The sequence below is a fragment of the Coptis chinensis genome, chromosome 3 (genome assembly GCF_015680905.1).
Source record: "Coptis chinensis isolate HL-2020 chromosome 3, ASM1568090v1, whole genome shotgun sequence".
NCBI classification, from domain to species: Eukaryota; Viridiplantae; Streptophyta; class Magnoliopsida; order Ranunculales; family Ranunculaceae; genus Coptis; species Coptis chinensis.
Window position 1 is genome coordinate 112,040,634 of NC_141458.1, and position 14,050 is coordinate 112,054,683.

The window sequence follows — 14,050 nt, forward strand, 5'->3', positions numbered from 1 at the left end:
AAACATATATATCAAATTCTTATTATCAGAATTCCCCTCTAGTTACGTGCCAATATTATATTGCACTACTCACGTCAAAACTTAATTAAATAATGACAAACAACGTTATATAATTTTCGACAATATTTTATTACTATATTTGTCCATATTCTTAAATATGAGAAAAACTGGAAAAAGTCAATAGTCCACAGTCAACGGTCAATGTTCAACGGTCAATGGTCAACGGTCAAAGTCAACGGTCAATGTCAAAGTCAAACTGTCGTTTCTATGTTCAACAGGTGCGTGGTCATAGCCATGGTTCATGGCTAAGGTCAAGGTGCATGGCTCATGGGCTCATGACCAAGGTAATGGTTCGGACCCAATTGGCCAAGCCCAAACCTTAGAACCCAAAAGTCTAAACCAACTTATTATTCAACCTGACCCAATTGGGGTCATAAGGACCAGCCCACATAAATTAGAAACCGGCCCAAAGAAAACTAATAGAACTGGCCCAAACTAAACGAAATAAAATCGGGCCCAAAACCAACTAAGGCCCAAGACAAAACCAACTAGTTTTAGCTCAAACAACTTAACCTAAACTGGGCCCAAACTAAACCAAATAAAATCGGGCCCAACAACTAAAATAGAATCGGGCCTAAACCAAAACCGACCCACTTGGTCCCGACCCAAGCCCAAGCCGTCATCTCCTTCCTCCAGCAGCTCCACCAGCCACCAAAATTTTCCGACCACCAACTCTCCTCTTCATCAAATCGGTTTTGACCCAAATCAAAAACCCTATAACTTTAATGAAAGCTCCACCTCGATTTGCTACCTCAATCTCACTCCTACAAAGTAGATCTGGACCGTCCGCCATTAATGGCTTCTTGGAGCTTTCAACAGCCCCACCCAATCTATCGTTCAACCCTCCCACTACAACCAACATCAAACCAAGAAATACAAAGTCATAGCACAAGAGTTCAACCACCAATCCAGACAGGCGACACCATAAAAACTGTTTCTCACCTTCGACAGCCTCCACCAAATTCAAACCCGACCTCGCCCATCATCTACCAACAATCCACATTCAATACAAATACCCAACACTTCATAACACTAGGAGTTTAAAACCCACACAAAACAAAGAGTTAAAACTATGTAGGATGATTTCTTTGAGGCTGACGCCATTAACGCCTCCAAGCTCTGACAGAGCTTCGACAGTTTAAGTTCAAAGTTTCAAAACCACAAACAAAAAGAGTATAACACCCCGTGTTTTATTTATATATACGTATTTTTCTATTTAATTAATTAATTTAATTATTTATTTTAAAAATTCGTCGGATTGGACTCGGGATACGTGGGCTTGGTTTTGGGCCCGAGTCGGTGTTGGGCTTGGGTTTCGGACCCAAGTATATAAACATATTGTTCTAGAGAATAGGGTTTGGAAGATAATAAAATATAAAAAAAAATGGAGGCAGAGAAAGAAGCTAGTTTGCTGGAGAGGTGGAGCACGACGATTCGGGCTAGGAAAATTCGTCGAGCTGTTAGTTAAGGTGAGTAGCTATTTTGCTATTTCACCGGAATACAGAAACCATTTTATTGTCCAATGTTTTCACTAAATTTTTACTGTTCATTACTCGGCGTCCTGTAGCATTGTTAAAACCTGTTGTATTGGACTTCGTGTCATTTGTATAATTTAACTTTGTTGAATTTCGTTTTTTGTAATTAAACTGTGGAAGCTCTATTCAAGCTTTGAACAGGCGCTAATGGCGTCGCCTAGCATGATGATTGTGTGAACTCATGTTGTTTGTTTTGATTTGGAGATTTGTGGGTTTGATAGAACTGTCGAAGCTTTGTATCCAGCAGTAATGGCATCGCCGGTACTGATGCGGTTTGAAACCTTGTCCTTGTGATTCTAAATTTCGTCGGATTGAATGGATTGTTTGGTTGTGTGTGTGGGGCTGTCGAGTGAGGGCGGTGGGAAGCTTTGAGGGAGGCTTTAATGGCGCCGAACGCCATTACTGTGATACTGAGGGTTGGGTTTTTGATGGGTGATTTTCGTTGTTTGAATCATTTGATATTGTTGTTGGTTGGGTTTGATGATGTTTGGTGGTAGTGGGGATGGTTGGGGGCTGTCGATTGGAGCTTGGAACAAGCTTTAATGGTGGCCGAAATTTGTGTCCAGATCTAGTTTTGGGGAAGGTTAGATTTAAGGAATTGAGGTTTATGCCTTAATTAATGTTAGAGGGTTTTTGTTTGTGAGTCCAACCGACTTGTCGAAATGGGAGTGGGTGGCCGGAAAATTTTGGTGGCGGCTGGTGGTGGTAGCTAGGGAAGAAGATGAACAGTACCAAGCCGATTTGGGCTTTGGGCCTTGGGCCAAAACCTTTTGGTTTTGTTTGGGCCCGGATTCTATTTTAAGTTGTTGGGCCGAAATGTTTAAGTGTTTTGTCTTGGGCCGATTTCTTTTAGTGGCTAGGCCGAAATTTCAGTTTTTAGTTTTAGGGTCGGTTTCAGTTCAATTTTTGGACCGAACCACTTAACTGTTTTGGGCCAGTTTCTAATATTGATTGGGGCCAGTCCATTGGACTTAAAATAGATCTACTTGGGTCTTTCAACTTTTAGACTTTCGGGTTCTAAGGTTTGGGTTTGGCCAGTTGGGTCCAAATCATTACCTTAGTCATGAGCCCATGAGCCATGCACGTTGATCTTAGCCATGAACCATGGCTATGACTCCGAACCTGTTGAACATGGAAACGACAGTTTGACTTCGACCATGATGGTTGACTTTGACCAGAGTTGACTTTGACCAGTTGACCCAAATTGACTTTTTAACTCAGATTATGATTTGGGCTATTAAGATAGGTCTAGGACTATTAGCATACTTGATCTTAGGCTAGGACCTTTATAAATATACTTGTGTACGTGTATTTACTGCTTTGTGATTTTTTCAGTCTTTTGCGATATACAACGTTACGACACTTATACATTCATGAAATTAATAACGCGTACACCAAAAATATTTGAATCAAGATATTCCTACGTTCTCTGAAATAATCTATGCAATAAAGTACAATAATGCGTAAACAAAATTTACCGCACCCTTTTAGAACTCTCCAGGCCTCAAGTTTTGGAATTGAGTTTTATGACTGATGATGTCATATGTAGGTGGGCATTTATTGAATGTGCCATAAATGGCCCGTTAGTGTTATATAAAATTATTATTCATTGAATGTGCCATGAATGACCCGTTATTCATTGAATGTGCCATGAATGACCGATTATAGTTATTTGCCTAAAGAGGAACTAAGGTATTATTAACGGTTAGTTGTATTCCTTGAGTGTACGGGAATGTAGGATTGGGTATTCCTTGAATGTGGCAGGAATACCCAGGGCCTTGCGGGTTAGTTGTATTCCCAAGCATTCATTGAATGTGCCATGAATGGCCCGTTAGTGATATGATAGGTGTTCCTTGAATGTGGCGGGAATGACCTAAGGTATTCATTGAATGTGCCATGAATGACCTGAGTTTTTGTGCCCAAAGAGGCTATGAAATATGTGTATGAAAGCCCAGAGATGGCTATGAGATTGTGGTATTCGGTGGGAGAGAGACACATAGAAATGTGTGATTTGGCAAATGTGTGGAGTGCAAATCGTGGAGTAGGTACTAAAGGGTGGGTGTATAAGAAAAGTAATTGATTAATTTTACAAGAGAAATTGATTTGATTATGTGAGTGTGTTGGGCTTACTTTTGAATGCATATAGGATATTTACATATGTTATATATACAAGTTCTAACTTTCTTTTGCAGGAGGGTAGGACTTAATAATATTTTGTGCAGGGACGCGGTCCTACCCTTATACAGCAGTGGATATCGGTAAGTTTTAATTCAATGGTTTAGATATTAAAATGAGGTATTATAATGAGTTATATAATGGAAGTCTTGCTTGGGAAGAAATTATGCGGTTAAAATGACTAACTACCTGCCTTCCAAGCCGTGAATGATTGAGTTATGGGATAAAATAAAGTGATTGTTTGAATAATTAAAGTATGATAATGGTTATATGTGGTTAGTCTACTCATACCAGCAAATTCCATTTTGCTGACCCATGTTTGCTTTGTTTTGGCAACGTGGGTGTGTTCTTGGGAACATAGGTGGAAGGCAGTGGAACCGCGGCGTTTGATTTGGGATTCTTGCCTAGAGCAGTCCGTTAGTTCTCTTTTAGGTCTGATCTTATTGGAAGGATGTAATAACGTAGGTTACATTTTCATATGACATGAAATACAATGTTGAAGACCTGTTATTCTTAAAGTTTGTTTATGTTTGTATTGGGATGGAAGAAAGTTTTTAATAAAGTGATAGTTGAGGAATTTGGGGACTATTGTTGTTAAGTTGATTCTTTATGATGTGGGTTTTCGGGTTTTGACATGTGTAGTATCCACCCCGTCATAGCCTGGGTTTCTAGACAATTGAACCAAGTGATGTTTGAGATATTTATATTTCAAATATTCATTTTTTTTTAATTGTTTAGAAATTCGGGCTGTGACAAAGAGTCTAAACGAAACACAAGCCGAAATCTTGTTGTGAGGCTTGCGCCATTAATTAACTTCTCTCGAGCTTCGGCGGTTTAAAGGCCGCGATATCCGCAGTTCCAACAGTTCAAATAAAATTTCCGAGTTTCAAGTTTAATAAACACATAGATTTCAACCTGAAAGAAACCGATAGAATGAGACTTTAATAAAAAATTCTATAAAATATCTACTCACAATAATGAATGCACTCGGCGAAATTCCTCCGAAGTCCGAATTAAAATCGCTGGCCCACGCTCTAGCAAACGAGTTTCTAGCTCTGCCTCTATTTTTATTATTTTTATTCTCCAAGAACCCTATTCTCTAGAACAATGTGATTATATACTTGGGTTTGAAACCCAAGCCCAACATGAACTTCGGGCCGAAAACCAGCCCACATATCCAAATCCAATCCAACGAATTTTTAAATAAATAATTTAATTAATAAATTAATAACTAAATACGTATTTTAAATACGGGCGTTACAGCCACCTTGATCCTTAGAAGTACACACCCTATTCCAACTAACAAGATGGTAGTGATGTGCCTCCTCGGAATCACCCCATAAAAAATCTCTCAAAATCTTATCCAACCACTTAGTAACACTCACTGGTGCTCAAAAGAGCGACATGAAATAAACGGGTAGACTAGACAAGGAACTCTTAATTAGGACCACTCTACCCCCTTTCGAGAGGTAACAACCTCTCCAAGAAGCCAACTTGTGCTCATATCTCTCTATCACCGGGTCCCAAATAGAAACACACCTATTCGCAGCGCCCAAAGAAAGACCTAAGTAAGACGCCGGAAGAACACGACCCCAAGACACTAGCAAGCTGAACTGCACTATTACTCCCTCCTACACAATACACCGTGCTCTTAGCAATGTTGATCCTCAAGCCTGATACCGCCTCAAAACAAGCAAGAAGACCTCTAAGGTATCTAACTTGATTCCCCTCATTTCCCAAAAAGATGATTGTGTCATATGCAAATTGTAAATGAGTGATCTTAATAGTGTCTCCCTACAGAAAACCCCGACAAAACACCCCACTCATTGGCTCTTTGAATAATTCCACTCAAAGCTTCCACCACAATGAGAAAAAAGAAGGGAGATAAAGGATCACCCTACCTTAAACCCATAGAACTCTTAAACTACCCTGCGGGAGACCCGTTCACTAAGACAGAAAAAGACAGACGAAACGCACTTACGGACCCAACTTCTCCAAATCTCTCCAAAACCCATCCGCCTCAACATATAATCTAAAAAGGAACAACTCACATTATCATAGGCTTTGGAGATGTCCACCTTACATACAATCCCAGGCGTCTAAGAACGAATCCTATCATCAATGGTTTCATTAGCAATTAGAACACCGTCAAGGATTTGTCTATCGGAAATAAACGCTCCTTGTTCCTACGAGATAACCGAGTCAAGAACCTTTTTTAACCTCAAAGAAAGAGCCTTGGAGATAATTTTATAAACAGTTCCCACAAGACTAATAGGCCTGAAATCCCCCATGTCCACTACCCCATGCACCTTAGGAATAAGAGTGAGAAAAGTATGGTTTAAACTATGCTCCAAAAAACAGTTCATTTGAAAATCTCTCACCATCTCCAAAAAATCTCTTTTAATAGTAGTCCAAAACTTTTTAAAAAATTCAACAGGAAACCCATAAGGGCCTGGAGCGCGGTCTCCATCCATTGAATTCAGAACTCCAAAAATCTCCTCCTCCATAAGCAGTTGCTCCAAACACTCCTTATCTTCCACCGAAATTTGATTAACTTCGAGATTGTCAAGTTGAGGTCTGTATCTCATAGGCTCTTTGTACAATTACATTGTAAAAATTTCACGCCTCACGGATTGCCTCTTCATCATCAACCATAGAGCCCCCTATGTTCAACTTGGAAATCGAATTAACTCTTCTCCTAGCATTTGCGAGGCTGTGGAAATACTTCGTATTCTGGTCTCCTTCTTGGATCTCCTTATCCCTTGATCTTTGCTTCCACACAATCTCTTCCATCAAGACCACTCTCTCTAACTCTCTTTTAACCACCTCCCTCTTGTCCCTTTCAGCTTCTGTTAGATTACGCTCCTCCACGGTGTCCAATTCCTTAAGTTCTTGAAGGGAATTCTTTTTTCGTATCTCCATACTCCCAAAGACTTCCTTGCTCCACACTTTGATTTTAGATTTAACAAACTTCAATTTTTTTGCGACAATGAAACTAGGCCGTCCTTCAAACACTCCTTCACCCTACCAAGTTTTCACCAACTCTTCAAAAGACGGTTCAAGCAGCCACATTAACTCAAACCGAAAAGGAGAGGGTCTCTTAGAAGATTTTCTACACTCCAAAGTGATGGGCCGATGGTAAAAAATAGGAGCAGAGTGTATGGTTTGGATCAAGTTCGGGACCTTATCCTCCCATCCAGTATCAATGAGAAACCTGTCAAGACGAACAAGTATAGGGTCCACTTTGTGGTCTGACCAAGTAAAATTACCCCCAACAAACGGCAGATCCACCAAATCGGGCAAATCGTGCCGATTAACAAAGTCAGAAAATGTCCTCATACCCGAGTTAATGGCGCATCCACCACTCTTCTCCTCAGAAAATCTTATCATATTAAAATCCCCTGCAAGACACCACGAAGCCAACACAGAGTAAGCTCGAACGTTATCTAACTCTTCCCAGAGATCCTTGAGATCACTCTTATTAGATGGACCATGTACTCCTAAAAACATTCATTTATCAAGGATTCCAATCTTATAATACAAAATGGTAGCAGAGTATGCCCCAATAAGGGAATCTTCTACAACAATCACATCTTTGTCCCAAATCACACATACCCCACCTTGGGTACCTAAAGCTGGAGTGGCAATCCACCCCAAATTATTCCTACCCCAAATATCTTGAATCACATTATTATCTATCACTTCCAGTTTAGTCTCTTGTAGAGTAACAATCGAAGCCCCAAATTGACGTATAAAATCCTTGACAAGAGTTCTTTTATCCATATCACCTAATCCTCTAACATTCCAAGACAAGATCTTTGGTGTCATTAAGAAAACTTATTACCCTATTCTTATTACCCCTCACACTCCTCCTGCCCCCACTGGGTGGGTCCCTATAATTCACAGTAGACGATAACCTCATAACCTCCTTGGCTAGTTTACGGTTGTCGTTAGGGAATATAACCGACGAAGTTTCCTCTCTCCTTTCAGACAAAACCAGATCATTACCATTATTCAGAGGTGTGTTACGACTGCTTTGTGATCCCATAATGTCACTAAAGATATTAAGGGCGTCTTCCCAACGCCCTTGAAAAGACAGACCAGCTAACCTCGCAAACTCCTCTCAATGACTCTCTAACCAACTGGCACTCGCTAACTCAATAGTTCCAACGCCTTCACTCACATTAATGGGTTCTATTTCTAAAGGACTCTCCAAACTATGTTCTGCAATGGCCAACTCCTGACAAACCCTTTCACCCCAACCTCGCCAGTAGCACTAGCAGGATGCCATGTCAAATCAGACAGGTTAGAATCTTTCGATGTATTATGCCGAGTTATTATATCAGACTGAAGAAGTGCTACTGCCCCCATGGACCTTCTCATATTCAAAACATTTCGACCAGGAGATTGAGGATTTGGACACCTCTCACTCGGAGATGTGCAGGATGATCCACCTATATCGGCCTCAGAGAAGTCTCCTGCCAAGGTTGATCACTAGACTGGCGGTGGCCCTTGTCAGGCTGATCACTGCTGCTATCATTTCCATTTATTGGAGGAGCTGGATGGGTATTAAAAGTAAGAATGGCACCAAGCCCATCTCGTGATTCTATAGACTCGTTCTGTCTACCATTTCCAGTTTGTAAAGACTAAAGAACGGTTGCACTGGTTGAAATGATAGATGGGTGATGTATTTATGTTGTTTAATCCCGCATCATGTAGCCCAGGTGGTATATTTGACATGTTTAAGCCCGCATCATGAGGCCCAACAAAGCTGGACTCAGGAACTGAATTAGATAAAGAGGATTGGGCCCTATTAGAAGCATATGGGCCTAAAAAGTGACTGTCTTGTGCATCTGTGGGCCTGGCTGGAAAGATATGATTGTGGGCTGGATTGAACTGGTACCTAGCAGAGACATTGTTCAGGTCCACCCGTCATATTCTGCTGTGGATTCACCAAGGATAAGTTTTGATCCTGTGGAGCTTGATGTTGAGTCCTAGGAAATAAAATGGGAGTTCTTAACCGGCCCACTTCTGTTGACTATCTTGCCTTCGTAGAACTTCATATCTTGATCCCGTAGACCCTATATTGCCACGTTGCAGATGCAGGCCTTCTGCTTCCGTGACTGCCAATCCTCTCTCTCAGCGTGTTGGAATCATGAGGCTCCACATTGCCCACTGTTGACCAACAACCACAAATATTCTCGACGGGAACATCATTGGCCGTGATCTTGGTGAAGGTTGCAGGATTCCACTTTTTTTACTTAACCCCCAAATGGATACCCATCTCTGATCTTTGATGGCGACCCATTTCTCAACATTTCTGCGTAGGATATACCTTCATTCCTTAAACTCTGGTTACACTGTGTATTTGTGTTCTGAACAGTGTGGTTTTGAGCGGTAGGAATCTGGTATCCTCGACCTGCTGACATCCGTGTGAATTCCAACCATCCCCTCCCGTTTTGATGCTAATAAATCTACCTGATCTGTTCGACCTCTTTCTGATTGTGATAACTCTGCCTCTGAATCTTTTCTGATACCAGCTGCACCCTTCCAAAGCTGAGTTTTGAATCCATATCACCTCGTCAAGTTTAAAAACTATTGCACCTTTCCTCTTCCTAGTTTCTTCCACAACCCTGTAAGTGTACAAGCTGCGTAGAGTTTGGAAGATGAAATGTTTTGCCTCAATGCGGATTGAAGCCTCCATTCTACCTCAGAAGTCCAGAAAAAAATCATGTTTTAATTACGTTGAAAACCCGCTTTACCATCAGACTATGAGGTAGCAATCTCAACTCTTTGGCAGTCTTGCACTACTCTGTCTACTCAGGAAGGATTTTGGAGAGGATGATGCATCTGTTTTTTGAGGAAGGATACTCTGTCTACTCTCACTCCATTAGGCTTTCTTACTTCATCAATGGTTGAGTAACAGGAAATAGGACACCATATGGATTTCATTGACTTAGAGAAGATATGATAAAGTGCCTAGATAGCTGCTTTGATGTGCCTCTGGTAATTGTGATGTAAATGTAACTAGAATAAAGAATGGGGGATCAATTTCTGTATAGTGAAGGCTTTCGGACCATATCTGGTTGTGATGTATTGGCTTGTCTCACTTAGCTAGGATTAATGTTTGTGGTGTATTGGTGTATTAATTCAAAGACTAAGTATTGTTACACCTATAATCCTATATACAAGAACTAGGCAGACATACAGTTCCAAAATCAATTTGTGTGCAGTGAATTAATGATCCAGTTTATGAAATTGAGGCAGCTTTCTTACTTTGTCTAATGTTAGAGATGTGTAGATAAAACGGAAAAATATCTTAATATGGTTCTTCATTGACCTAGAGAAGGCATACCATTAAGTGCTTATGTTGTTAAAATGGTTGGTTTTGAGAAATGAAGGATTAAGTGGAGGATTGGTTGAAATAGTTAATAACATGTATAACACAGTTGTCGCTAGTGTAAAGAGAAAATCTGGCACATAGAAGTATTTTTTTTTTTTTCAATTATAATCTGCTTACGATAATGCTACTGATCAACACCACCTTTTCTATATGGAGTGTTGGGCTACCAACGGACATTTTTATAGATTTGATGTAGCAAAAATGTGGTAGTGAGATTGGCAAGTAGTAAGATTTGGAGTGATTGCATTCTCGAGAGCGTAGGAATTAAGTGCAAGGGAATTCTGTTGAGATGTGTTCAGTGCAAAAACCTTCACGCGTTAGTTACAAGTAGAATTTGAGGGTTTCAAACTAAGGTGACATGTATTATAGTTTTGAGGACATGTATGACGAAACTTGAGAAGCCATGAAGTATATTTTTCAAACAAAATTGCACGAAGGTACAATTTCATCTCTGCCAAGTTAGACATTAAGATAAGGCTTTGTTAATCTTTTACATATATATATTTTTAATTGGTGTTCATGTATACTTCGATGAATGTTTTTATTTAAATTTAATTTATTTTTTATTTTTTCTGCTGCTTACGTTGATGGAAGAACCTATTTTATTGAAGACCTCATACGGTTTCTTTGTTATATGTATATGGAGATAGGCGTGTTGGTTTTCAAGAAACCCCCTTCATTGGCATTATAGCCTTTTATTGAGATGCCATGCTGTTATAGTTGTGGCATCTACAACACTCTATACTAGACTAAAAAGAAACGAGTATGCACCTTGTCACTACTGTAAGATATATATATATATTTTTTTTGGTAAGCCTGTTTTTAAATGAGATCAGTAACTCTTTAATGCAGACCTCTGGTATCATCACCCAAAGGTTTTACCGACTTTGCTAGTCGGCACCTGCAATTACTGTGAGATTTTTATTCCAAAGCCACCCGAGTTAAAGCCACCCGAGTTAGTGAGCATAAACTTTTATTGTTTGCTCGCAATCATTTTTTCTTTTCTTTTTTCAATTAAGAAATATTGAGTAATTCGTTGAATGAATTTTCTTAGATAAGTAAGACTCTTTGTACTCATGTTGGTAATCCTCATGCACAAAAGATATAGCTCCAGCTTATGTTGTTTTTGTCAGTCTCTCTCTGTGTTGATTTTTCTTTTTCAATGAGTAACACAACACTTTTATCTAAAAAAGAAATTAAAATATAATTGGACGTGCAATGCAATAGCTTTCAATATAAGAATTATGTTAAAATATCATAAACCATTCATTAAGAGATTAAATATTATGATCCATGTCAGCATGTTTGTTTTAAAAGCTAGTTATAAGGTCTCTAATAAAATGGTTTCCATGGGATATCTAGGATGATTATAAAATAGTGTGGAATGTTCGTATCATTTTTTGATCTTGTGAATATTTACTCTGTTTCTCTAAATTAATCTTCAAAGTGTAACTATTTGTGTTGAATAGTATGCTTTTCCAATACTCTCTAATCCTTTTTTAACCATGATGGTTTATTCTCTTTGAGAACTAAAGCTTTTATCTCTGTGTGTGTTAATTGGCTCTTGTTTTCACTGATGAGAAAACGAAGGCAACTAGGTTTTTTGAGGGAATTTACTTAAATTGGTACTTTATTATAGAAAATTCCTAGACCATTCCTGTAGTTCAAATTGGATATATTTGAGGATTCAATCAGTAATAAAAGGAAATTGGGTTTTCAATTTGTACAGAGGCATTGTTTTGATCTTGGAAACCTTAGATGCTAACTTTGTTTTGTATATATCGGTCACTACGTACTCGACCCACATTCAGTAACCCAATATAGTTATTTTTCAAGTTGTAATAGTTGATTTGGTGTGTATCTTGTTTTTGTAGTTAGTTTTGTGTCTGTTCTTTGTTCTTGGAAATGAATTTAGTCATGGCAATGATTTGAAAGAGAGAGGGCTCGAGTGGGGATAAAGGTGCCACCTCTTCATCTGACAGTGAAGGGCTTAGGTATCTTTAATTTGCTTTTCCCACAATGACGGATTGCCCAAAAAACTACACTTGATATGAGCCGTAAACTACATTCTTGGTAGAGTACCTGCAAAATGGTTCTGATTCTTCTATTTTTGTTCCTTGCATTTGTTGGTTTAATAGGGAGTATTTTTTTTTCCCACACTTGTAAACCCCTGAATAACAGATTTCCTAAAGAACTGCACTTGATAAGCGCCATCTTCAATACATTTTCTTCACACTTGATAAAGCCATTATTATTTTTTTTCTTGACATTCTCGTCCTAGTGACTCCCTTTACCGTGTCAAATATTGGGAACGGATAGTTGGCTGTTGGAAGCGGCTAGACAACCACAGAGATCTGTGTATGGAGAGATTAGTTGGTGTTCGAATTCAATCCCGTTCTATATACTGATTTGGTAAACTGTTCAGATTGGTTCCTTCTAACACCTAAATGATATGCACATACATTTTACTACAGTTTATGATGGCAGAGCCAGTGTAATTTCTGTTGTACAGAAGTCTTTAAGTCAAATTTGATTTCAATACTTGTTTGAGAAGGATTCTTCTTAGCAAGCAAGGAAAACATTCATGGTGAAGTCAGTAGAGCTCCAGGGTTTAAAGGTGCTTACTGATAAAATTTGTTCATTTGAGACCTCAAATATCTTAATCTATTATCATGGATCATTCATCTGTTATGGATTTGCAAATATGGTATGCATGTGATACACACAATGTCTAATACAAATATGAACCCGACTTAAGTATCCCAGGAATTTCTTAGCAAGATTGTTCTCATGTGATTAAGGCAGGAGGCTCTTTAGGTACAGTTTTTGCTTGGGATCTACGGTGGCAACAGCAACCAATTCTTCTCTCCGGAATTGGATCGAGTGAGACTGCATCACATTCACCCTCTGAAAGTGAGGTTTGGGAGGTCCAATATGATTGTTACAAGCAGTCTACAAATGTTAACAGTATGTCTTCTGCACAGATATTATCCGTTTTGATGTGTTCAGAAGATGGGATTCTTGCGGTTGTTGAGCAAGGTAGTCCAGTTAATGGAATATTTGATAGCTTTTAATGTCTTTAATCAGAGTTTATTGCTGAGTATTCTTATCCGACAGGTGAGGAACATTTTGAGGTTTTGGCTGAACCTTGTGCAATCAACAGCTTAGACATCAACCCGCAGAACCCATCGGTGAGTTTGAACCACCTTACTGAGCTATGTGAGGAACTAGATTTTCTGGTCTATGACCTAATACTATATTGTAACATGTTTATGCTGCTTGAATGTTAATACAGGATGTCATCTGTAGTTTGGAGTGGGAGTCAATAGCCTTCATAACAAGACACTGACAATTTTGGTCAGACATTATATAGTCCTTCTCTTGTGGCCTCTTTTGTAACTCATGCGAATTAGCAAGTTGGGGAGTGGAACACACCCCCAAATGTCTCTGCAAATTTGTTTGAAAGATTGTTCACAGTCAGCAGCACACCTTAGATGCAAAGTTTTGTTATGAGCTGATGTATATCTGTATTGTATATCTGCAAAATTGATACAAGGATCTGTAGAGAATGATGGTGCGTGTCTCACAGATTATCAACAATTTTATTTGATCAGAATATGCTGAACGATCAAGTTTTCTACTTTTCCTCCTTTTGGTAATCAATCTTGTCGTTATGGATAATTAGTGAGGGTACAAAGTGTTTTTTAGGTTTTTTCCAATCTGGGTCTGATTCTACTGTTAGACTTCTCTTTACCTTTGTGATGTAGTCTTTGGTCTATTAATCTCCCTCTTTAGAACCTTGGAACTGTATTGAAAAGAGACCTTATTAACATTGTCTGAACAAGAAGTTGCACTGGTTCCATTTAAGTGTGAACAA

The 14,050-nt window shown here is 39.1% G+C and overlaps 1 protein-coding gene and 1 long non-coding RNA gene across 2 annotated transcripts; one reads left to right on the forward strand and one right to left on the reverse strand.

Moving 5' to 3' along the window:
* Positions 1–6,389: 6,389 nt before the first annotated feature.
* Positions 6,390–7,280, reverse strand: LOC147513025 (uncharacterized). Its single transcript, XM_086598845.1, has 2 exons — positions 6,954–7,280; positions 6,390–6,794 (listed from the first exon to the last, which is right to left on the reverse strand). The coding sequence occupies exons 1-2, from the start codon at positions 7,278–7,280 to the stop codon at positions 6,390–6,392; spliced, it is 732 nt and encodes a 243-aa protein (XP_086454971.1).
* Positions 7,281–12,158: 4,878 nt separating this feature from the next.
* On the forward strand, positions 12,159–13,813 carry LOC147513026 (uncharacterized). The gene is made up of 3 exons (XR_015217322.1): positions 12,159–13,212; positions 13,291–13,364; positions 13,469–13,813. It is a non-coding gene; the product is annotated as an uncharacterized LOC147513026 (long non-coding RNA).
* Positions 13,814–14,050: the final 237 nt, after the last annotated feature.